Below are 26,656 nucleotides of genomic sequence, written 5' to 3' on the forward strand. Positions count from 1 at the left end.
CTTAGTTAAAGTGCGCCCTCGCACATCGCTCTGCAGATAGGAACTTGCAGGTGTCATAATGAATCACAAAAAGACGTCTCCGAAAAGAAATAAATGTTTATAGAATTAACGCTATCTAATGTTCAATGTCTAAGTTATATAAAACAATAATTATTGGCCCGATGTAACTAATACATTTTTTTTCAAATATTTGTTGTGCCAGGCCACAGTTCTGGACATTGAGTGTCACTGTTGTCTCTTCTGACATTTTTTTGTATGTGCATATTGCAAGTGCTAGTGCTGACACATAGTCCATTTTGCCACAGAAGTCATATTCATGTTTGGGACTACATGACAGGGCTGTGTGGCTATTTCTCTGTCAAATGACATTTTGTTTAATGCTGACAGGCTCGGTCGAACACAAACGGACCTTAACCAAGATTTCCCGTAAGTCGCATTCACATTGAGGCTGTGGCACACTCACCCAGGGTAGGGGTCGACCCTTTGATGTTCAGACTACGGTAGGGGTTGAACTTGGGTCTACGAATCATGAGCTTGATGCGACGACAACTATGCTACCAGTGACCGGTGCTAATACATTTTTCAAAGAGTCACCCGGCCGACCTTATTGTAGCATAAACTATTTTTGATTATACACATCTGTCAATGTGTAGACGTGTCTCGGCATTATATCGTTATTATATAAGTTACACAGCGTCCCATAAGCGTATCGACGTAAGTTACACAGCGTCCCATAAGCGTATCTACATAAGTTACACAGCGTCCCGTAAGCGTATCTCCGTAAGTTACAACGTCCCGTAAGCGTATCTCCGTAAGTTACAACGTCCCGTAATCGTATCTACGTAAATTACACAGCATCCCGTAAGCGTATCCACGTAAGTTACACAGCGACCCGTAAGCGTATCTCCGTAAGTTACAACGTCCCGTAAGCGTATCTACGTAAATTACACAGCGTCTCGTAAGCGTATCTACGTAAGGCACAGTGTCCTATCATAGCATCAACGTAAGTTGCAGCGTCCCGTTAGCGTATCCACGTAAGATACAAAGCGCCCCGTAAGCGTATCTACGTAAGTTACAGTGTCCCGTATGCGTATCTATGAAAGTTACATAGCGACCCGTAAACGTATCTACGTAAGTTACACAGCGACCCGTAAGCGCATTTACGTAAGTTACACAGCGACCCGTAAGCGTATCTACGTAAGTTACACAGCGACCCGTAAGCGCATCTACGTAAGTTACACAGCGACCCGTAAGCATATCTACGTAAGTTACACAGCGACCCGTAAACGTATCTACGTAAGTTACACAGCGACCCGTAAGCGTATCTACGTAAGTTACAACGTCCCGTAAGCGTATCTACGTAAGTTACACAGCGTCCCGTAAGCGTATCTACGTAAGGCACAGTGTCCTATCATCGCATCTACGTAAGTTACGGCGTCTTGTCAGCATATCTACGTAAGTCGCCGTAATAATGCGGCAATAAACAGAACATCTGCATTCTATCATATGATGTTTAAAATAAGCAACGCGTGATAATCATTTTAAAAAAACAAAGTTCAAACCGAATATCATTCTCAACGTATTGCATGCACGCCATCAACGGCACACTCAGTCGGTACTCGGAGAATTCACCTTGCCCGGGTTACAATCAAACTACATTGTAATAGAACACTTTCCCGAAAGTAGCGAGACAGGTGTGCAGAAATATGTCTGCTTTAATAATCTGTCTGTAATAATCTCACAAAATTTGATTTTTTTTCGATTTTTTATTATTTATTTTGAAGTATGTCTGAGTAAACTAAAAGAAAAAAAATGACTATAGACAAAAAAATTATAATGCCTGTTGGTTCGAATAAATCAGACGACAATCAGGACAGCGTGACTCGGATAGAAATAACACAAATGACGTAAAATAGTGTTCCGTTTCATATTTAGTCTAATCTACAAATATCTCGTCAATGCCAATTATGTTATCAATATAGGATCTAGTAACTGATACATTAAATGATACATTTAAAACATTAAATACAAAATATTTGAATTATTTACAATATTTTGGCGGCTTCCCTTCTAAGTTTCGTAGCATTAAATACAAACGCAGCTAAATGCTGTAGAAGTACACCATTTTGAGTTTTGAGTTTTTTCGATAAATTTATTTACAGTTGGTGGGGTGCAGTAGTAATATTGGATATAGAGACATCTAATGTGATTACAAAAGTTACACTCTAATAAAACACTGAAAATGGAACATGTTTTCAATAGAATTCATGCTGACACATAGTCCATTTTGCCACAGAAGTCATATTCATGTTTGGGACTACATGACAGGGCTGTGTGGCTATTTCTCTGTCAAATGACATTTTGTTTAATGCTGACAGGCTCGGTCGAACACAAACGGACCTTAACCAAGATTTCCCGTAAGTCGCATTCACATTGAGGCTGTGGCACACTCACCCAGGGTAGGGGTCGACCCTTTGATGTTCAGACTACGGTAGGGGTTGAACTTGGGTCTACGAATCATGAGCTTGATGCGACGACAACTATGCTACCAGTGACCGGTGCTAATACATTTTTCAAAGAGTCACCCGGCCGACCTTATTGTAGCATAAACTATTTTTGATTATACACATCTGTCAATGTGTAGACGTGTCTCGGCATTATATCGTTATTATATAAGTTACACAGCGTCCCATAAGCGTATCGACGTAAGTTACACAGCGTCCCATAAGCGTATCGACGTAAGTTACACAGCGTCCCATAAGCGTATCTACATAAGTTACACAGCGTCCCGTAAGCGTATCTCCGTAAGTTACAACGTCCCGTAAGCGTATCTCCGTAAGTTACAACGTCCCGTAATCGTATCTACGTAAATTACACAGCATCCCGTAAGCGTATCCACGTAAGTTACACAGCGACCCGTAAGCGTATCTCCGTAAGTTACAACGTCCCGTAAGCGTATCTACGTAAATTACACAGCGTCTCGTAAGCGTATCTACGTAAGGCACAGTGTCCTATCATAGCATCAACGTAAGTTGCAGCGTCCCGTTAGCGTATCCACGTAAGATACAAAGCGCCCCGTAAGCGTATCTACGTAAGTTACAGTGTCCCGTATGCGTATCTATGAAAGTTACATAGCGACCCGTAAACGTATCTACGTAAGTTACACAGCGACCCGTAAGCGCATTTACGTAAGTTACACAGCGACCCGTAAGCGTATCTACGTAAGTTACACAGCGACCCGTAAGCGCATCTACGTAAGTTACACAGCGACCCGTAAGCATATCTACGTAAGTTACACAGCGACCCGTAAACGTATCTACGTAAGTTACACAGCGACCCGTAAGCGTATCTACGTAAGTTACAACGTCCCGTAAGCGTATCTACGTAAGTTACACAGCGTCCCGTAAGCGTATCTACGTAAGGCACAGTGTCCTATCATCGCATCTACGTAAGTTACGGCGTCTTGTCAGCATATCTACGTAAGTCGCCGTAATAATGCGGCAATAAACAGAACATCTGCATTCTATCATATGATGTTTAAAATAAGCAACGCGTGATAATCATTTTAAAAAAACAAAGTTCAAACCGAATATCATTCTCAACGTATTGCATGCACGCCATCAACGGCACACTCAGTCGGTACTCGGAGAATTCACCTTGCCCGGGTTACAATCAAACTACATTGTAATAGAACACTTTCCCGAAAGTAGCGAGACAGGTGTGCAGAAATATGTCTGCTTTAATAATCTGTCTGTAATAATCTCACAAAATTTGATTTTTTTTCGATTTTTTATTATTTATTTTGAAGTATGTCTGAGTAAACTAAAAGAAAAAAAATGACTATAGACAAAAAAATTATAATGCCTGTTGGTTCGAATAAATCAGACGACAATCAGGACAGCGTGACTCGGATAGAAATAACACAAATGACGTAAAATAGTGTTCCGTTTCATATTTAGTCTAATCTACAAATATCTCGTCAATGCCAATTATGTTATCAATATAGGATCTAGTAACTGATACATTAAATGATACATTTAAAACATTAAATACAAAATATTTGAATTATTTACAATATTTTGGCGGCTTCCCTTCTAAGTTTCGTAGCATTAAATACAAACGCAGCTAAATGCTGTAGAAGTACACCATTTTGAGTTTTGAGTTTTTTCGATAAATTTATTTACAGTTGGTGGGGTGCAGTAGTAATATTGGATATAGAGACATCTAATGTGATTACAAAAGTTACACTCTAATAAAACACTGAAAATGGAACATGTTTTCAATAGAATTCATATTGCAAAGCTCGCACGTACGTACGTTGATCTCTTTCTAGATGACCTCTGTCTTTTTGCAATTCGTAAACAATGTAATGAACATCGTAGCCGAGCTAGTGATTGCACGTGGGTTCGAATATGAACAGAAAACCTTTCTGGTTCTATATAGTAATTTTAAGTTGACAATAAGTATCTAACTTGTCTAAAGTACGCGAGTCAGCCCGCCATACCAAAGAAATATACTGTTTAAATCGTCCCATGCCTGATATCGCTGGGCTGGAAATAACTTGCCGGGTATGCTCACTTAATATATATGTATATGTATTTATGTGTCTCATATCACAGTGTTGACGCCCTCTACGTTATAGCTGCATAAAAACAAAAGCCACATAATTATTTGTGTATCGTGATTATGACATACACGTATAAATAGAGACCATCACACTGTGACGTCATATGATTACAATTACGCCAACCAGCTTGTGAATGTCCGATATCAAATATTTCCCACTGATCAGAACTTGCTAACGAACTGTTGTGACAATGTTGTTTTATTAACAATAACACATAACGCCCTTATTTTGTTATCGGGTGCGAATGACCGGTTCTTGTCAAACAGTCACTGCGCACGCGCATGCAAGTTAAACGTAAACAGATTTGACAGCTTATTGGAGTGGTTGCGATGAATATGGGCTGTAGATCATACTAGCGCCACTAACGTTCAGTGTAGGCATATACGCAAGAGCTATATGAGTCAATTAATTACACCTGGCGTTCACCTCCAGCACAAACGTCCGTGATAATGGAGTGCAAGTATTGTATATTACAAGCGGCAATATTAGGTATGGTATGCATCAAATCACGTGAATTTAGTGTAATTGCTAGCAGACATACAGCACTGGCTAGTATTATGTACGGGAAGGTAAAGTAATATTAGAAGTAATGTTACCAATGTTGTTTTCGTCCATTTTGAGCAGGTATATTCACATTTGCACGCGGACAGCATGAGCCATTCAGGTCATTACCAGAAGACACAATTGCTCTACTTGGATCGGAAGCTTTATTAAATTGCAGTTTTACGTCGCCACAGCCTGGATGGGTGAAATGGAGTAAAGGAACGACGCTAGTATCGACCCACAAACTAGTAGATCCATTGTTTACAGGAAAATATAAAATCGAAGGCGGTTTTGAGGAATATAATTTACGAATTTACAACATTTCACGAAATGATCGTGATTCATATGCATGTTTTGTCGGTGACGAGGCGGATAACATCACAGCGAAAGCAGACTTGTATGTTCTAGGTAAGATTTATTTTCACAATGGTCATCAACAAATGAATGCGTCAGTCAGTGTAGTACTGTTCTTGTTTGAATGTAGTGTTAACTAAACAAAAGTATTTGTTACATGCGATGTAGAATTCTCGTGAGATACGTGGTGAACATTACGCGGTGCGATAACTGTGCTATTTAATAAATTCGTATTTAAAAACAATACAAAAGGCATGTTCGGGTCGTTGCATCACAGGTGACTTTGTACGTAGTATTTTAACCGAGACATTTTTCCAACCATGCCTCACATATTTAAGTATCAGTATACCTGTACCAGCGTCCGCTATTATGAATGGCATTTCTCGTAAAAAATACTTATATAAATAATAAAATTTTAAATAAAAAGCAGCACACATTACAACAAATTATGCAACGAGTTACATTTCGTAAAAGCTTTAGAACTCTGTGGTAGTCACCATCAGGTCGTAACATGTACTGGATGGTACTTATGAGTAACTATAGAAGGGAGCGGATAGATGTGACATACAGTAAATAACGCTACGTGCAAGGCATCAGAATTCCACACACACACATGCAGACGTACAACTCGAAAGTGATAGGGAACGGTAAGTTTGTTGGGGGCATAGTGCAGTCGCAGCTACTGACGTACTGTCATTGTTATTCCAAGCATTCGATGTACGGGTCATTTCCAGTTATGTATATAAGGTAAATGCATTTTTTACTTATTGTATTTTGATAAGTAAGCATGACACTGACGCTTGAGTTCCATTCCACTGACCTTAATATTCATACTATAAAGCGGGTTGGTGCATTTTATTGGAAACACAAATACGTATACGTCATCAATACAGGCTGTCCCATATACAATCATGACTGCATTTATACTTCTGACTTTCAGAAAACAGAGCGGAATGCAACGTTGAACCATCGTACACTGTAGTTTCTGGTGACAATGTCACGGCAAAGTGCAGTGTCGACTTATCAGAGGCTGCCCCTAGTGAGTTAGCGTGGTATCAAAACGGCGTTGAGGTGTCCCGTACACCGAACAAGGCCAATATTTTCACGACGTTTTTAAATAAGACAGATAACGGAGCAGAGTTCAAATGTCAAGTTGAACACCACACCTTACTATCGACGCAGATTGTTTTAACTTCATGTTCAATGACTATGGACGTGCAATGTAAGTTTATTTATTTGAGGTAACCAACCTATTTATCACGTATAGTCGTTTATATGTATACCACTATGGTAATAACTATATGATTGGTGGATGTTGAGAGGCGTTTTTGCTATGAAACTGACAAATCTATTTTCGATGTTAATATTTCGAATAATTGAGATGAAGCCAAATTTGGCCATGGAAAAGTAACAAAAAAGGTACTCACTATTTGTTTCGGCGGTAGGGTCGTAAAGGCGATTATGAATATTTAAAGTGTGTGGAGTCATTTTGGTACACTTACTACAAGGAACAAAGCGAATAAAACTCACATTGAATTGAATTTTAAAGATTAATGTCTAATTTGACCTACACTTTGATGAACGGTTCGGTATCAATCGTACGACAAATAAACATATTAAAAAAAATACAAGCGGCCTCTCCTGATATTTATCGATTCCAATCTATTCGTTTTCTGGATATCGTTGGATTTTCAATACTAATTAATTAACGGGGTAATGCAGACAGGCTGGTTACAATTTACGTAATGGTGTGTGGTTTTTTTTATAAAAAATAGTGAATTAGTTTCTGACATGTTTTTAATACTTGAGTCTGATATTATTTATCATTTACAGTCAAATATAAATCTCATCAACACGCTAGTGTGATTGTATTTAAAATAACAAATACATGTACTAAGGCAACCATACGTATTTCCGTTTTAATTAATTTGTCTCTCGAATGAATATGTTTGTTGACAAAACGTGTCTATTTCACAATAAATCATGATTCTATCAAAGTACAACATTAAATAAAACATTCCTCGAAATACTCAAATGCTGCATGTATATTCTTTATTACTAATTCCGATGTTTTCTTATTGTATTTATTTGGCTGAAGGTTATAAACATATATTCTATTTCCCTGGTCAAAACGTGTGTACTTAAATGTTGTGCATATTCCAATACCAACATCACTGTATACTCTGCTACTACTGTCAACACATTTAATGTCGACAATGTTATGTTACGTAAGGTGTAATATTCATGTTTTAAAATAAATAATTTGGAGTTTGATAATATTTCTACCCAGATGCTCCTAGTCTACGCGTCAACGGTTCCAGGGAGTGGTACGCCGTAGAAGGCCAATCATACTATGCACACTGTGACGTTGATGCTAATCCGGAAGGTGCTGTTTTCTGGGAGGATACAATGCATAACATTATTGAAGGCGAAATATTATTAATAAATGCGGTCGCTAGAGATCAACGCGGTATTTATACTTGTTATGCCAACAACTCATTATTTAATGGCATGGTCAAGATGAACTCGGCATATATTGACTTGGATGTGCAATGTGAGTTAATGTTTGTGTGTCTGCACGTTCACTTGCTATTATAGTAAAAAATAACCATATGTAATTCCAATTATACTTAGATGTGCCATGATGGTGCGTTTGAATAATAATTGTACATTTTCCATCAGATCCTCCATTGGTGGAAGTTAGTGCACCACGTTTCAGCAGACAGGGTGAAAACGTAACACTGAACTGCTCTGTGACGGAGGCCAATCCAAATACTGAGAAGATCACGTGGTTAAAGAACGGTGTTGCTCTCACCGTACCAGTAGTCTACACAATAATGAACATAACGAGAGAATTCACTGGATACTACTCGTGTACAGCAGTCAACACATTTCACGATAATACTACAGGAAGTGGAAGTCACACTATATACCACGATGTTCAGTGTAAGTACCAGAGGGTCGTCACCTGCGGTCGCGCGGGAATTGAGTCCCAAGCGACGAAACAACACATGCTAAAAGCGCAGAGGTTCATGGGTAGACGCTTGTTTGTAAACAATGACACGCTATGGCCATCTGACGCATGCGTAGGTGACGACTCCCCGCTATAAGACAATGATAGCGGCGCCACGTGTAAAGCAGAGAGACTTTGTATACTTGTACGAATACGTACGACATCACATACGAATTAGCTGACATCACTTCGTGTAAATCATGCGGTCTGTATTACTTTCTCTTGCTGATTTGACAAAGTTGTGGTTTCAGTTGTCCTGTTTTGTTTGTGGATTGTTTTGTCGATTATTGTAATCGCCTGTTTCATGCTCTTCCAATTTGGAATCATTCTGAAAAACTCGTGTATGAAATTCTACGGTTATTTCCACTGTTTGATAAATGCATCAAAATATTGTCGTAGAATACTGAATTTTCAAAATATGAGACTAATTTGGCGAGTTTCAAAACTAGCAAGTTATTTTGAAAACTTTTTTTAAGTAAAATATCGTACTAATCACTATCTCATTAGATCCACCGACTCTAACTGTGGTTGATCAGAACAACGGGACTGTGATAGAGGGATATGATTTCACGTCGAACTGTTCAGCCGATGCCAATCCGAATGCAAACATAACGTGGAAATACCCGAATGGTTTTATTCTTCATGAGTCCCAACTACACTTCGATGAAATCCACAGAAATCGTACTGGTACATATACGTGCAGTGCGTCTAACAGAATGTATGACGAGGAACTTGGCTCAGCGGAACAAATTATAAATATCAATGTACAATGTAAGTTTTCGAACATTAATATTAATTATGTTCTAAGACTAGTTAGTCATCTCATTTGCTTATGCAAGGAAAACAAATAAATGTTTTACAAAAAACTTATATTAAACAAGTACGATGTATGAACTTGGCTCAGCGGAACAAATTATAAATATCAATGTACAATGTAAGTAATTAAAACTCTTTTAAATTCACCTGACCCTAAATTGCGCATTTTTTTTCTTTGCAATTTCTCTCAATTAATCAAATAATGAACTTTCATAGTAGCAACAATTTAACACTTTCGTGTCGCTCATGTGTGATATTTTTGATGCTAAACATTGATTTCCCCACAATGCAATGCGCTTTTCGAATCATAAGTATGAGTTTTAACCTGATTACCGAATTAAAGATAGTTGGTCTGCGCAACAGGCAAATTCGCATTCTTTGTTCATATGAGACACATTTCTCACACAGTGTGTGGCGTGACGGTCACTACACCTTAATTAATTACATTTATAGAAAGTGTGATAGATTCGGTAGGAAATAATAAATGGATAAATATGTCTAATGGCTACAAACACATGCTTTCAATTATGCCCACTGTGTCTATCATTGTGAGCCAGACGCGTAGAAATCTCTTTCACTAGTGATATTGCCATTTTCAGTTACTACAACTTAAATCATTCATTGCATTCAATAAAAGTTAACATTTCCTTATTATCAATCGCATACCCAGATCCGCCTACTGTTACCGTCAATATGTCAACGGAAGGGTATGTCATTGAAGGAAAATCTTACTATGCACATTGCAGAGTTGATGCTAACCCACGGGCAACAGTTTTTTGGGAAGACAAACTCGGTGTAATTACTTCCGGAGAAATCTTGGAATTGCGTGACGTTCAACGAGAGGATCACGGGAACTATTCATGTTTTGCACGTAATAGTTTCTGGAACGGTATTGATGCAACTGATTACGATTATATTATATTGGATGTCCAATGTGAGTACACTCGTATTACTAGCATACAATGACACTATTACAATGTATCGATATGTACATTTTAAAATGTTTTAGACAAATATTCCTCATCATAAATCGTTCTGTTATCAGACCCTCCCGATGTTACCGTTTCCATGCCAACTGTTAGCAAGGAAGGAGAAAACATAACGCTAATGTGTAGAGTGGAAGATGCCAACCCTACAACCGATGACGTCACCTGGATCAAAGATGGAGTTAATTTACATAATCCCGCAGTGTATGAGATGACAGATATAACAAGACTGGCGACTGGAAATTACACGTGCACTGCAATAAACACGTTGTATGATGGTAGTATTGGAATCCGTAATGTCACTTATCATCTCAACGTACAGTGTAAGTGCCATAAAGATTGTCTTTAAAGAGTAGAATAAATCCTTGAATTTATTTTCACTTAATATAACATTATTGCATTCTGTATTTAATTTTCCTCCTAGATCCTCCGAGTATAACTGTGAACAATCAGAATAGTGGAAAAGTTATCCAGGGAAACACGTTCACCGCATCATGTACGGCAGATGCGAATCCACAAACTACAATAACTTGGACATATCCCAGCGGACAAACTGTTGAAGGTTCTCAACTGACGTTCACTGAGATTGGAAGACGTCATACAGGAATGTACACGTGCAAGGCGTTCAATATACTGTATGATGCCGTGAACGGTTCGGCTGAGGAGACCATATACGTAGACGTACAATGTAAGTTTTATGACATTTGTATGTTGTATGTTTATGTTTCTCCGATCTCCATATACACAATACCATATAATATGGAGATTGTGGATGAATTGGCGAATTTAACAAACACTACGATAAATACTTCCCATTTTCGACATTGTTAAATTCTTTCGTTTTTATGCAGAAAATACAGTATTTTTACCAATTAAAATTATATTTATTAACGTTATTGTTCGTACATGAGTTGTTGAATACACTACATAGTTTGTAGTATCATTCATCTTTTTTCAAGACAAATAAAAGGCAAACATATAGAGAATATGCAAATTATCTTTTTTTGTATTATTCTTGTGTAAACGGTAATTATGAAAAGTATTTATGGGTGTATAGGAAATACATTTCGTTATGATATATTCCTAATATAAATTTCTAAATTATCTTGTCAGAAACTTTTTTTCATTTTTTTTCTTCTGAAAAACGAAAGAATTTCACAATTTCGAAACTGGAAAGTCTTTATCGTAGTATTAACATTTAAATTTTCCTAGAATGAGCTTGCTTTTTGAACAAAAGTTACTCAGCGGGGTAGAAAGTGAGAGTACGATATGTACTTTATATATTTCACATTTTCTAGCTAAATCAGCTGTGTTCTTGGAGTGATTCTCTTACATTTGCATTGTGGTGAAGCAACTTTAACTGAATGCGTATAAATATATGGATGTCTTATGAAAACATCAAAACAATTTCTAGAATGATATAAGTCAATTAACATGTCATGTAAGGTCGTTTATTACATGATTAAAACTTATAAATGTTTCAATAATGCACTCGATTCTGTGAGAAATTATAAAATGATGACAATCTCATTCTCACTACATATGTTTATATTATTACTAGTACTGTATACTCAACCGACTAACGCTCAATGTTTAAACACTATAAACCGGTCACATATCGACGCGGTACGTGACGTATACAAGGCGTATATGTGACGTATAACATAATGCAATAAACCACCACCGAGGGCGTGTATACGAATGACATCCTGTACAATCCACGGCATATAAAACATAAGTGTGGACGAGTGTGTAAACAGAGTGAATTGTTCAAATTCGAATAGTACACCCGACATTGGCGGTCGTTCATTGCCATCATATTATACCAACTTCATTTTATAAATTCTGAGGCATGGAGTGAACTTTAAAGAAACAAAAACCATGCACAAATGCGATATGGCACCATAAACGTTCTACTCACTTGCAGTCGTGGTAAAATAAAAATTGGAACTAGCATACAGCGATTATAATTACATCGAGCAGTGTAGAAAATTGGCTCCAATCGACATACTTAAAATAAGTACAAACACTGAATAATGACGTACGCTAGATTGCATTTCAAGTTTAAATGTAGACAACAATCCAGGGATAGCGAGCGAACTCATTTAGACGGAAGTAAAAAAAATGCCGAATTCATTTCACAGCAGTATTTACCCCTACTGAGTGATATTCACGTTTGGGACACACATGGAAATCCGCGGTATCTTGTGTATTGTATAATTAAAAACACGCTCTAGTCCAATCAGCACAAAGTATCCAGGCAATTGAAATACTGGTATAATAATGCAATGTTTATTGACACGAAAATCTAACGCACTTGCTCAACGACAATCACTCATTAAGCTCAGAATGTGTTGTTTCCATGATTTTTTTCTAAAGCTCCTCCTTCCGTCAGCGTCAACGTATCCAGTGAGTGGACTGTGATTGAAGGTAGTTCTTACTATGCATACTGTAATGTAGACGCCAATCCACTTCCTACTGTTTACTGGGAAGATGAAATGCATAACATTATAGCTGGTGCAGAATTAAAAATAAATGTTGTCAAACGAGATCAGCAGGGTATATATACGTGCTATGCTAACAATACGCTATGGAATGGTGATGTGGGGACAGACTCGGACTATATAAAATTAGATGTACAATGTAAGTAATCTACCATACTAGGATATGTCTATTTTAAACGTTTTGTTTATTAAATATCAAGCATATATAATAAAAATATTGGAAATTAAAGCGGGAGGGTCGTCACCTGCGCATGCGCGGAAATTGAGTCCCATGCGATGATAACAACACATGCTAAAATCGCAAAGGCTCATGGTTAGACGCTTGTTTGTAAACAATGACACGCTATGGCCATATGATGCATGCGCAGGTGACGACTCCCTCGCTTTAAACTGTAGCAAAGTACAATGATGTAAATCTTCTCCAAATTATTATAATAGATCCCCCATTATTGGAAGTGAACGTACCATTATTCAGCAAAGAAGGCATGAACGTCATATTCAATTGTTCTGTAACCGACGCCAATCCTGTGCCTAATAGCATCACATGGTTAAGAGACGGAGTTAATCTCAACGTCCCTGCAGTCTACGAAATCGTAAACATCAACAGAGAATTCACTGGATATTATACGTGTACAGCAGTCAACATATTACACGATAATACGATCAGAAGTGTGAATTACACCTCCTACCATGATGTCCAGTGTAAGTACGTTTTCTGTGTCATCATGTAACGTTAACAAAATTAAAATTAAATGATTTCTTTTCAGCTGAGGTCGTTCTTACACTCGTCTGGCTTATTTTTTGTCTCATTAGATCCACCGACTCTCACAGTGCTTGATCAAAACAACGGGACTGTGATAGAGGGATATGATTTCACGTCGAACTGTTCAGCCGATGCCAATCCGAATGCAAACATAACGTGGAAATACCCGAATGGTTTTATTCTTCATGAGTCCCAACTACACTTCGATGAAGTCCACAGAAATCGTACTGGTACATATACGTGCAGTGCGTCTAACAGATTGTATGACGAGGAACTGGGCTCAGCGGAACAGATTATAAATATCAATGTACAGTGTACGTTTTCGAACAGTAATATTAATTATGTTCTAAGACTAGTTAGTCATCTCATTTGCTTATGCAAGGAAAACCAATAAATGTTTTACAAAAACCAATAACACATTCCTACTTAGTCTTTCATTAAATTCATTATAAGGAATCCCATTTTCTGAATACTTTTAACATCATTGTATTTAGATTCGCCCACCGTCACTGTCAATGCGTCAACGCAATGGTACGTTGTTGAAGGGAATTCGTACTACGCATATTGCAATGTTGACGCGAACCCATATGCGACTGTTTACTGGAAGCACGACCTCAGTGGCATCATTTATGGCGAGAGATTGGAAATACATGGCGTTCAAAGACAGGATACCGGGAACTATACCTGTTGTGCACGTAATACTTTCTGGAACGATATAGATGCCACTGGTTGTAATCATATTATATTGGATGTTCAGTGTAAGTGTTCTATTGTTTTACAATATAGTACTTCGTAGTACACTCTTATGATACGAAGCTTAACTTCTCTTGTAACAAATGTCTTTACCAGATTCCCCAAATGTTACCGTTTCCATGCCAACTGTTAGCAAGGAAGGAGAAAACATAACGCTAATGTGTAGAGTGGAAGATGCCAATCCAACAACCGATGACGTCATCTGGTTCAAAGATGGAGTTAATTTACATATTCCCACAGTGTATGAGATGACAGATATAACGAGATTGGAGACTGGAAATTACACGTGCACTGCAATAAACACGTTTTATGATGGTAGTATTGGAATCTATAATGTCACTCATCATCTCAATGTTCAGTGTAAGTGCCGCGGAGATACATATCATACACATCATTCGTGTAAACCTAGCATTTCAATAACAATTCAGGAGTATATGACATTTTATTGACCAGAGAATCAGAAAATAAATGCATTAGAAGATTAGAAGAAATTTCTACTATATTATTATTGACGTTTCATGTAAATTGTTTTATAGAATAATTCTTATACAAGCATAATATTATGCACTCATCTTCGAATTTATATACGTAGATCTGCCGTCTGTGAGTGTGACAATGCCGGAAATCGCCAAAGAGGGTTCCGATGTCACATTAAGTTGTTCTGTAGAAGATGCCAATCCTATGGTAGAAAATATCGCATGGTTTAAGAATGGAATAGATCTTGGTGTTACATCACTGTTTGAGTTAATTGACGTCCCAAGAAATGCATCAGGAAATTATACATGTTCAGCTGTAAACATATTTTACGACGGTAGCGTTGGTTCTGGAAATGTCACGAAGTATCTTGATATTCAATGTAGGTAACGTTTTATTCGAAATGGAGTTTAGTTGAATGAGCGGTGTCTTTGCGGGAGAGAGAGTGTAATCGTACAACAATTTCACAGCAATAAATAGGATCATCGTAACCATGATGGATTGCCGTGGCACGTTGTTTATTTCGACCTCAGACTATATATATATTATATATTATTTTTATTACTTGTGTTTCTTATTTTTATTCAAATTAACCAGTAATTTATATGTTGGCCATGGTTGGATAAAAAAATGATATTGTCCCACATAGCACGGATTTCATGAAAATACACTGGCCGATGTCAGTCAAACTTGATACAAGTATCACATTTCGTGAGTGGATCTCGAACAATGTTTTGTTTTGCAATTTGAGTATATTTTATTCCTCATTTATTGGATCATGTAAGTCATCCTCATACAAAATTGTATTTCTAAAGCTATGAGAAATACACATACAGTTTATGATTGGCAACACTGGTGCTTATCATGTCATTCCTGATAACATTAATGATCATTTGTATCAAGGCGCGGGTCACAATTGATCACCAACAGATGTAATTCTCTGTGTCTTGAAAATAACTTTTTGCAAAAGATTGCATGCTTGTATTTAAAACTGTGTTATAAAATATGATACCAGTATGAGCAAGCCTCAGGTTTGTCAGTAACATTTTAGCAAACCCAGCTGGTTTTAAAATGGCGGACTAATACATTTGAAGTTTGTCGTGAGCTGTTTCATAACAAAATTAGTAGTTACCAGCTAGATCATTGCCACTTTAAATCGTAATGTCACGAAATGTTAACTTTTTCAATATTCGTTCTTCAAATGCTATTCACCAGACCCTCCAAGTGTGAAATTGTCGATGCCGGAAGTTGTCAAAGAAGGTGATAATATATCGATGACCTGCTTAGTTTTGGATGCTAATCCAATGGCTGCTGATATCACGTGGTATAAAGACGGCGTAGATTTGCATATCCCTGGAGTGTATACAATAATGGACATAACACGTGATTCTACAGGGATATATACATGTACTGCAACTAATACATTTCATGACGGTAGTGATGGAACAACAAGTGCATCAAATTATTTAAATGTACAATGTGAGTATAATAGGTGTTCTTTAATTTAAATAATATAAACCAGTTTGCATATTATATAGTCATGTTTAATTAACGCCACGGTGACTGCTTTTTTCATTGATTAACAACTTGGATGTATACTTGAACAAATGAAAAATAAATATAATTATCACAATTTGAAAAATAATTTTACTATTTGAAACGAGGCAATAGTTTTAACTATTGTAATGTACTTTTTGCACTTGGAATTCATTTTTGCTATTTACGCTGAAAGTAAAAAAAATATTCAACTCAACAAGAGTCATTGAAAATAGACTTCACACAAAACACCAAAAACAGTCTTTTCAGTGAAAATTAATTCATGCTAAACTAAAGTAGTTTACAGTATAATAATTTGTAAATTAATAGTCGTATAGAAAAGTTAAATTTATCGAAAAAAATCAAACCATATTAGACTAAACACAAACAATTGTACAATTGTATGCTTCCGGTAACCCAACCATACCTAAATTGTGTCGACCAACTCTATCTACGCTTAGAAGACTGATTTACGAATATGATAAATATACAAGATTCCGGTACTCCTCATGTGACGCCATCTTCGACTGTGACTCTCTGCAACTCGGAGTTTTACTGTCGCTATACGAGAAGTCACTCGTCCGCGGTGACATCACACTCGTTCGAAAACCGGTGGATTATATATAATTATACACATATATCTATACAAATACCTCCAGGAAATGTACATTGTTAACTAATTTGAATACATAGATCTGCCGTCTGTGAGTGTGACAATGCCGGAAATCGCCAAAGAGGGTTCCGATATCACATTAAGTTGTTCTGTAGAAGATGCCAATCCTATGGTAGAAAATATCGCATGGTTTAAGAATGGAATAGATCTCGGTGTTACATCACTGTTTGAGTTAATTAACGTCCCAAGAAATGCATCAGGAAATTATACATGTTCAGCTGTAAACATATTCTACGACGGTAGCGTTGGTTCTGTGAATGTCACGAAGTATCTTGATGTTCAATGTAGGTAACGATGTTTTTTCTAATGATTTGTTCAAATGTTGTACATCTTTCTTAAAGACAACTGTTATAATTTGCATAAGCACATGAAAATGAAATGTACATCAATTAATTCCCATTATGTAAACCCTATATCTCACCATCAGACTCTCCAACTGTGAAATTGTCGATGCCGGAAGTTGGCAAAGAAGGTGATAATATATCGATGACCTGCTTAGTTTTGAATGCTAATCCAATGGCTGCTGATATCACGTGGTATAAAGACGGCGTAGATTTACATATCCCTGGAGTGTATACAATAATGGACATAACACGTGATTCTACAGGGATATATACATGTACTGCAACTAATACATTTCATGACGGTAGTGATGGAACAACAAGTGCATCAAATTATTTAAATGTACAATGTGAGTATAATAGGTGTTTCTTATTTAAATATTAAAAACCATGTAGTGCATATTATACAGTCACGTTTCATTAACGCCATGGTGACTGTATTTCATTAATTAACAACTTGGATATATGCTTGAACAATCCGAGCAAATATAATTTTCACAATTTCAAAAATAATTTTACTATTTGTAACGAGGCAATAGTTTTAACTTCTGAAATGTACTCTTTTTTACTTGAAATTAAGTTTTGGTATTTACGCAGAAAGGATGCACTAGTCGAAATAAAATCCAGTAAAAATTATTTAACTCGCCAAGAATCATTGAAACTATACTTCATACAAAACACCAAAACTGCCTTTTCAGTGAAATTAATTTATACTAAAATAGAGTAGCTTAAAGTTATAATAATTTGTAAGTTAAAAGTCGTATAAAAAAGTTAAATTAATCAAAAGAAATTCTAACTACATTAGACTAAACACAAAAAATAGTATGCTTCCGGTAACCTAACCTTGCCTAAATTTTGCCGACTGACTCTATCTTCGCTTAGAATACTGTGTTTACGAATATGTAAATATACAATTTTCCGGTACTCCTCATGTGATTTCATCATTGACTCGTGACTCTCTGTGGCTCGGATTTTTACTGCTGCTATACGAGGAGTTACTCGTCCACGGTGACGTCACATTCGTTCGAAAAAACGGAGGATTATATAAAATTATACACACATACCAGTACAGTGAACAAACAAATACCTCCAGGAAATTACATTGTTAACACATTTGAATACATAGATCTGCCGTCTGTGAGTGTGACAATGCCGGAAATCGCCAAACAGGGTTCCGATATCACATTAAATTGTTCTGTAGAAGATGCCAATCCTATGGTAGAAAATATCGCATGGTTTAAGAATGGAATAGATCTCGGTGTTACATCACTGTTTGAGTTAATTAACGTCCCAAGAAATGCATCAGGAAATTATACATGTTCAGCTGTAAACATATTCTACGACGGTAGCGTTGGTTCTGTGAATGTCACGAAGTATCTTGATGTTCAATGTAGGTAACGATGATTTTTTTCTAATGATTTGTTGGTATGTTGCACATCTTCCTTAAAGACAACTGTTATAATTTGCATAAGCACATGAAAATGAAATGTACATCAATTAATTTTCATTATGTAAATGCTATATCTCACCACCAGACTCTCCAACTGTGAAATTGTCGATGCCGTATGTTGGCAAAGAAGGTGATAATATATCGATGACCTGCTTCGTGTTGGATGCTAACCCAATGACTGCTGATATCACGTGGGACAAAGACGGCGTAGATTTACATATCCCTGGAGTGTATACAATAATGGACATAACACGTGATTCTACAGGGATATATACATGTACTGCAACTAATACATTTCATGACGGTAGTGATGGATCAACAAGTGCATCAGAGTATTTAAATGTACAATGTGAGTATACCTATTGCTGTATTTCTGATTTGAAAACGAACAAAATTAATTAATAAAACATTTTAAAGTTTCCAATCTCTTATTTTATAAACTATGGGTAGCCATCTATTAACATACTATATTGAATTATGGAATCTAATAGAACATACATATTGTGTTGTAGTTGTTATTATTACATACAGACACTCGGCAGATAGTGGTGTATAACTGTTTATATTCTTATTGTGGTAGATACACTTTATCATTCCTAATTTGCATATTCACAGATCCTGGAAATGTTAGTATCACTGGCCCTTCAGAGCCACCTCTCAGAGGAGATGTATTTAACATCACGTGTTCAATATCGGGTGGTGTCCCAGATCCTTACAAGATGGAGTTATACCGTGTTACTGTTACTGATGGAGATACTGTAATACGTGAAGACATAAATGAACACGGGGTTATCTTTATCAATGTCATCAACACTGCTAGTAGTAAATTAAATGAAACATATTACTGTAAATCATATATTACATTTTATGATAATACAGAACTTCAGCCAGAAAGTACGAAACTGGATATTCAAATATATTGTAAGTATTATTTGAGTTGTTTATATTTCGTCAACAGAAAAATAAAGAAAAACATTTTACTAAATCACATTTGTGCTCTATGTGTTACAATTATCACAAGATCATGAGTTGATTGAGTGCTGTGTTTTCAGTAATATCTCATCCCGGTGTGTGCAATTGATTATATTCGTCTTTCTGATGTTGTCCTTGTAGATTCTCCTTTGATCACTGGTGAGGATGTCACAGTGAAACACAACGAAGATGCATTCTTGGTGTGTACAGTAGATTCTAACCCATCCGTTGAATCCGTCGTATGGAAGGATACTAATATGAAATCCATCGCTTCAGACGTCACCACTGTACGAGATGGTACGCTCGTTACATCGACGTTGACGCTTAGAGACGTCGCAAAGACAAACGAAGGGAAATACACGTGTATTGCTGTAAGCGATATATTTTCGGAACACAGTCTTGTCATTAAATTATATGTATCAGAATCTGGTGAGTGACAATCATATTACGTAATTCAAATCAAATCACCTAATTGAACTAAAGTGACAATTAACCGCAAGTCAGTGATATTATTAGCGTTGCTTAAAGCGCGGCGGTGGTCGCCGCGCAGCGCGTGTTCGAATTTCGTGTAACAAACAATGTATTTTACACGCGTTGTATACGTCGCTATAAGTTCCATATCGAACAGGACGCGCCGCGACAACCACTGCCTTTTAAAAAATCCCAACATTTTACAACTATAAGTATATTTGTTTACAGCACCAACTGTATCTACATTGTCTCTGGCTGTTATAATTGGTGTAATTGTTGCGGTGGTTGTTGCAGTTGTTGTTATTATCTATGTTGTTTATTCGAGGATTAACAAAAAACGAAAGAGCCGTTCTGTGGGTGAGTTGGTTAAAAATTCCACATTACCAAACTACTAGGCATGTAAACGTATTTTAGATTTAAATGTACATTTTATGTCTTAGATTATATATGAATTTATGAAGTAACAGTTAATGGAAACCAACCAGGGAACAACTTCAAACTTTAGCTCTGTAACACATTCATCATCATCATCATCATCATAATCATCATCATCATCATTACTTTGAATAATAGTTCGATAACGATGGAATTATACCCAAGCTAGCCTGCCAGAAACTATGTATTCCAAATACACTTATTTTTCATTCTTTTTTTCACAGTGATCACCAAACACGGGTGAGTATTGACACTACAATGTTACTATATATTATGATGTTCTTAGAGAGATTTCATTATTTGGAAAATAAATTCAGTGTGGTTTGACGTATTCATTCATCTCAGTATATCTCCCATGTAGCGGGTCCTGGGTCTAAGATAATTTGAAGTATATTTGGGGAACAATAACAATTAACTAATTTAGAGTTTTCTAAGCTTATATCATTACACCTTATACGTTGTATTTCTATCATCGGAAATCGTCAATTGAAATGTATGTAAGGTTGCTCAACACATTTTGCGAATTGATTGCAAAATTCTACAGGTAGATGTGATATTATGTCGGAAAATAGGGATCAATGAATACCATCCATTAATCAAAAATCAACAATCGTATAGAGATTTCGACAACGTACAGAAATGAATGTGCTACACGAGCAAAAAAATAGTCTCATACCATTCACAACAATTAAATGTACAAAACGATGATATGTGGGTTTCAACTACTAGTAGCACCGCCATATATCAATTTGAGTCGTCAATTCATGAAGGGAACTTCAACATAGAATAAATGTTGTTAAATGAAAACAATCACCTGCCAAATCGGTGATTTGACGTGTTTGTCACCAGTGTATGATATCTGCCGCTTAAACGCTTGTATGTTGAGATAATACGTTCACTTAAAAAGAAGCTTGAGTAAGCAGCTAAGGATACAACTGTCTATGACGATTTTCAAGTTATATCCAGTGTAAACTCTAGCATAATAATGAAGCTGAGAAATATATGCACCATATGCATGAAAAAGATACATTACTACAAAGGACAAAGGAAAATCATTTCTTTTGTCATACACTGTTTCAAATTCATAGAGAATAAGGTACTTGTATGAGAGTTCACGTGGATGTATCATATGAAGATAATCAATGTTGATGGAAAGGACATAATCTATATACCTTGACGTAAAATTGAATGATTTCGCCTCCCTGTATCTTTTTATTTTTTACAAGTTTCTAAGAACGTTTGCCTCATATGAGTCCTAAATAAACAAATCGGCCATCAGAGAAGCACAATAAGGTTAAATTGAAATACAGATGATTTGTTGAACGACATGTCGCCAAACTCCACGAATAAAATATATTCAAACAAATTGTTGACGTAGGGCCTCCACCGAACGTCTCCATTCTGTCCTATCAGCTGCTGCGACTGTGGCTTCCGCCCATGACTTCCATCCAGCCTTATTTCTTTCCTTCTCAACAATGCGTTGCCAAGTTGTTTTGGGTCTACCACGTTTCCTTTTCCATTCTCGGGTCCATGTCAATACTGTGTTGCATATACTTGTAGAATCCTCTCTTAAGATGTGCCCAATAAATTTTCATCTCCTCTTCATTACTATACTGCTCAGTTCCTCCATACCAATCCTGTTTATAGTAGTTCTTCTTTCCTAACATGGTGTTGCCATTTTACTATCAATATGCTTCTTAACACTCTGTTTGAAAAGTATTGAGTTTTCTTTTGTCACCTTTAGCAATCTGCCAAGTTTCAGATCCATATAACAGCACTTACAACACCAATGATTTGTACTGTTTACGTATAGTTGCTCTCTTGAATTTTTGTTACTGCTCCATATGTTATTGAGCTGCATGAATGCACTTCTCCTCTTTGAAACTCCGTTTCAATATATCCAATTCCTCCTCCTGATTTGGTAAAGCTTGCACCCAGTTACATCTTCAAGAACTTCACCACGACATTTCTTGCATTAATTTTCATTATTTTTGTCTTCTGTGAATTCACTTTTAGGCCAACTCGATTAGCTTCTGTGAATAACCTGTCATTTTTTGTTGGATATGCTATTTTGTGGATGATATTAGTGCCAAATCATCTTCGAAATTTAACTTTGATGTAAACTTCCATCTATTTCCTGTTTCGCAATTTTCGCCATTCCTTATCATTATTCAATCGTCCACTATTAAAAAAAAATGACATATTGCATGATTGTTTTACTTCTGTCTTGATGTCAAACCATTCCAATGTTTCCCTGGTGTATCACTGTACATATGAAGTCATCATACAATTTTTTTGTATTTGTGCAATATCCTCATTTGATCAATACAACTCCGGGAAATATAACAACCCAGTATTCTTGAAGTCCTTATTTGATGGTAGAATTAACAAAAGTCAAAATCTTGGAAAGTTATTTGGTTGAAAAGTTGCCATAAAACTGGCTTTAATGGTGTTTTATGCAGCTTAGATATCCAATATAAGCTAGACCATAAAGTAGAGGTTTCGATTGAACAGGTTTGAGAACTTGAAGCCTGCATAGTTAAATATTTGCAATAATATTACGGAGTTAATACACGAGACTCTGTCGAACAAAGATATAACATAACCCGTCAAGTTAGATTTGTTTCGAGAAAACATTTTTTCTTGATTTATTTTAGAAAAATATTACGGAGTTCATACCTGTTTGTAAATATACAGCAGTTTCAATGATTTGCCCTTACTAATACATTCGCGGTACGACGTAATTTCACGTGGAAATTGCTGTATGTTCGCTTCTAAACATCCCGTGGCAGCAAAGTGGTCGAACGTACAAGTTTTAACAAAGTGTGTGTATGCTAGACAAATACTTCTCTTTTTAAGAGATAAATGATAAGTTGCGCGATATTTATTCAAATAAATTAAAACGCACCATCATTTAATGTTTACTCCATGTAGGTGAGTAATTGTGGATGTTTTCCATTTCAGCAGTGAGAACCGAGACTTCAGCCAAATCGAAAAGACCGCCGCCTCAAGTGACAGAGTCGATAAACAACACGAAGGTATCATTACTTGCTTGTTGGTTTCATGCCAATTATTAGTTTAAATTAGTTACATTACCCGCACTGACAATTGTTTGTTGCTTTCTTTATATCAGAAACATCAATGACAACATTCAAATTAGATGACAATTGACGCTACTGTTGACGAAACACTTGTAAAGTCCAAAGAACAGGTATGTTTCATATTTATATTTCGCATACGTCAGATGGTCATAGCGTGTCTTTTTATACAAACAAGCGTCTACTCATGAGCCTTTGTGTTTTCAGCTTACGTTGTTATCGTCGCTTAGGACTCAATTCCCGTGCATGCGCAGGTGACGACCTCTTCGCTTTAATTTACATATCAAACCATTATAGGGCGATGGTCGTTCATGACGCATATTCAAGATTCGTGTTCATAAATATAGTTTTTCCCATAATCCATTGCGCTCTCACAAACTATTTAGTCTTTCGGAGCATTGTAATCATCCCAAGAATTTCCCAAGTTAAACTTGGCGTAGTTAAACTCGTTTTTTTGCTCTGGGCAACTATGAAAGTCACCATCTTTGTTAATATGGAGTTCATACTAGTATATCAGTGCGACGACCGCCGTTCTAATCACTATCATGTGTTTATTCACAACGTGGGACTGTGAATTCATTGAATGTTAACATCAGTTTACTTATGTCAGCATTGTCATGTCGATTGCAGTAATCAAGTGGTGACAAATGGTGCATGGAGAACAACTTCGCGGTGTATGGCAATACAAAGTAGGACGGTGAACGATAATTGATTTCGCCAGAGACAGGCTGACGTAATGGCTGCCGAGAAAATCATTATTTGCTTGACAACCTGTAGTCATTACATGTTTTTACTCTCATGTAAAGTTAAATTGCGAACAGTGATCCATATAAATGGTTACATATCACAATTGTCGTCGAAATATTACGTTACTACTATAATTTACATTATTACATTACATTATTAATATCTTACTATTTTAACAGTCATTTGTATTTTATACTAAATCATGATTACGCAATTTGTACAGAGAAAACAAGTAAACAGTTACAATATACAGATCCGATACTCCGCATATTGTGTTGTTTTTGTGGTGTTTGTGAGTTATTAGAACACTTAGAGGTCCATTTTTAATCTTCTGTCTTGTGAGGGTTTGGCATTCAGTACGTGCAGCAGTAAAGCAATTTAAAGCGTGCTTCAATCTTTACAAATCGTCATTTCATCGGGGGAAATGGCTCGAGTACACGAAAAAAAACGTCATAAAAGAAATTTAGCCGGCAAAGTAGTTAACATTTTATTTTAAGCTATTCATCAAAAGAAATAGGACTGACACTGTGGGTACTGGCAACACACTGGTTCCAAAAACATTAACCCGTATTTCATTAGCAACGCCGCGATATAGTGACAACATGGTGATACGAGTATGAGAGTTATTCTACAACCTCAGCAATCAGTTTCAGGAATCTATCGCCAATACATGTAGTCAGACACCTAATCATGTGTGGTCATTTGATATGCTTGCATTTCGTAAGGTTTAGGCGGAACATGTTTAAACGACTTCCACGTTCCGTTTCAATAACATCGCGCATTAACCGGGTGGGGAGGAGAACACTGCGTTCCTTCACTGGTAAGTCGTGAAAAAATACCAGACATCGCTTCCTTTGGATCGTCCACAATAAATCTATGAGTCATTGTTTTTGTTTTTTTTAATTTAACAAACAAAATAAAATATAAACGTGTTGTGCAGCTTCTGACTCATCACATCCAGACATGTAGTGTGGTTTACAACAGTACATACTGTTTAACAAACCAGCTATACAGTGAAAAGTAGCTACGTCATAGTATGGAGTTCACATCGTCAGCCTTGAAAGATATCTGCCTGCTCTCTGTTAAATACAATTAACAGTACTTTATAACACAAGATGGCCTACTTGTTGCAAGTTGTTTGTTTCTTAGGTTATACTTCTCAATTATAAACTAGTAGGCGGATTGTGGCTGAGAATAACGATTTTGCACATTGGTAACGCCTTCAAATCACCATCAATTGCCATCACAAAATGGCTTCTTGTGTTACTTAGAAAACATTACATTATTGACTAACAAGTAGTATGAATTACATACACGTGACCTCACTAATGACATATCTGCTTCAGTGGGCGGTAGACTGTGCATGACTCCATTTAGCTGTGTTTCCAGGGCATTGCTTTACAATACAGGATATATTGTATTCATGCAATTAAGTCATCGTGGGTTGACCCTATTGAACCTTTCATAATTGACTTGTTTAGCCGATGGCACAATGTTTCACAATGTGCGGTGATATTGCACCCCAATTATTCCTAATGATGTATCAATGCGTTGCTATATAACAAAAATCGACCCTGAATATTAAGGCATAAACAATAACATTTTGCTTATACATAATTCTCTACGCGACGCCAACCCCGCACACAGACACAAGTAACAACGATTGTCTCAGTTTAATTCCACCATCAGGTAGACGAATGGCATACTTGACTTTCAAATCCGCAGTATTTACAGTACAGTCGCCCTCAAGTGGCCAATAAATTGCGAACCACTTTGCGTGCTGTGCGACACCAATAAACAATAAGCACGACAGTTACTAGTTCGAAATTGTTGATGGAGAACAGCCGATAAAATCTTCAAATGGTTCTGTATAATGTGAAGTTAGGGGAACAAGAATACAATATTTGCAGCATTCCAAATTATTCCAGTTCCCTCCCCAATTGCCAAATGGGTTACCCCTAAACTTCGTGGCAATACCGTTCACAGATAATCCAATGCTGCATTTCAATTGTAAATGAAACAATCAACGTGGAAACAAATCGTATTTTTTTCCCACGAAACATTCATAAATAATAACCAGACATATACACTGAAAAAATC

The 26,656-nt window shown here is 36.6% G+C and overlaps 1 protein-coding gene across 1 annotated transcript; it reads left to right on the forward strand.

Moving 5' to 3' along the window:
* The first annotated feature begins 4,948 nt into the window (after window positions 1–4,948).
* LOC102803430 (hemicentin-1-like) lies at window positions 4,949–24,815 on the forward strand. Its single transcript, XM_085499107.1, has 27 exons — window positions 4,949–5,116; window positions 5,252–5,578; window positions 6,465–6,746; window positions 7,815–8,078; window positions 8,207–8,470; window positions 9,045–9,308; window positions 10,024–10,287; window positions 10,399–10,662; window positions 10,764–11,027; window positions 12,719–12,982; window positions 13,282–13,545; window positions 13,657–13,920; window positions 14,101–14,364; window positions 14,456–14,719; window positions 14,952–15,215; window positions 16,049–16,312; window positions 17,063–17,326; window positions 17,470–17,733; window positions 18,510–18,773; window positions 18,919–19,182; window positions 19,449–19,754; window positions 19,947–20,234; window positions 20,505–20,633; window positions 20,936–20,951; window positions 23,676–23,749; window positions 23,845–23,922; window positions 24,440–24,815. The coding sequence occupies exons 1-26, from the start codon at window positions 5,077–5,079 to the stop codon at window positions 23,880–23,882; spliced, it is 5,988 nt and encodes a 1,995-aa protein (XP_085355233.1). The 5' UTR covers window positions 4,949–5,076; the 3' UTR covers window positions 23,883–23,922; window positions 24,440–24,815.
* The last annotated feature ends 1,841 nt before the right edge of the window (window positions 24,816–26,656 follow it).

Source organism: Saccoglossus kowalevskii, chromosome 5 (assembly GCF_978046115.1).
Source record: "Saccoglossus kowalevskii chromosome 5, keSacKowa6.1, whole genome shotgun sequence".
NCBI lineage: Eukaryota > Metazoa > Hemichordata > Enteropneusta > Harrimaniidae > Saccoglossus > Saccoglossus kowalevskii.

Bases quoted from the DNA above. Each gene is read 5' to 3' on its own strand.
- LOC102803430 (XM_085499107.1), top strand. From the start codon at position 5,077: ATGGAGTGCAAGTATTGTATATTACAAGCGGCAATATTAG. The intron at 15,216-16,048 runs GTAGGTAACGTT...GCTATTCACCAG, and splicing joins GAAGTATCTTGATATTCAAT to ACCCTCCAAGTGTGAAATTG. The intron at 17,734-18,509 runs GTGAGTATAATA...TTGAATACATAG, and splicing joins AAATTATTTAAATGTACAAT to ATCTGCCGTCTGTGAGTGTG.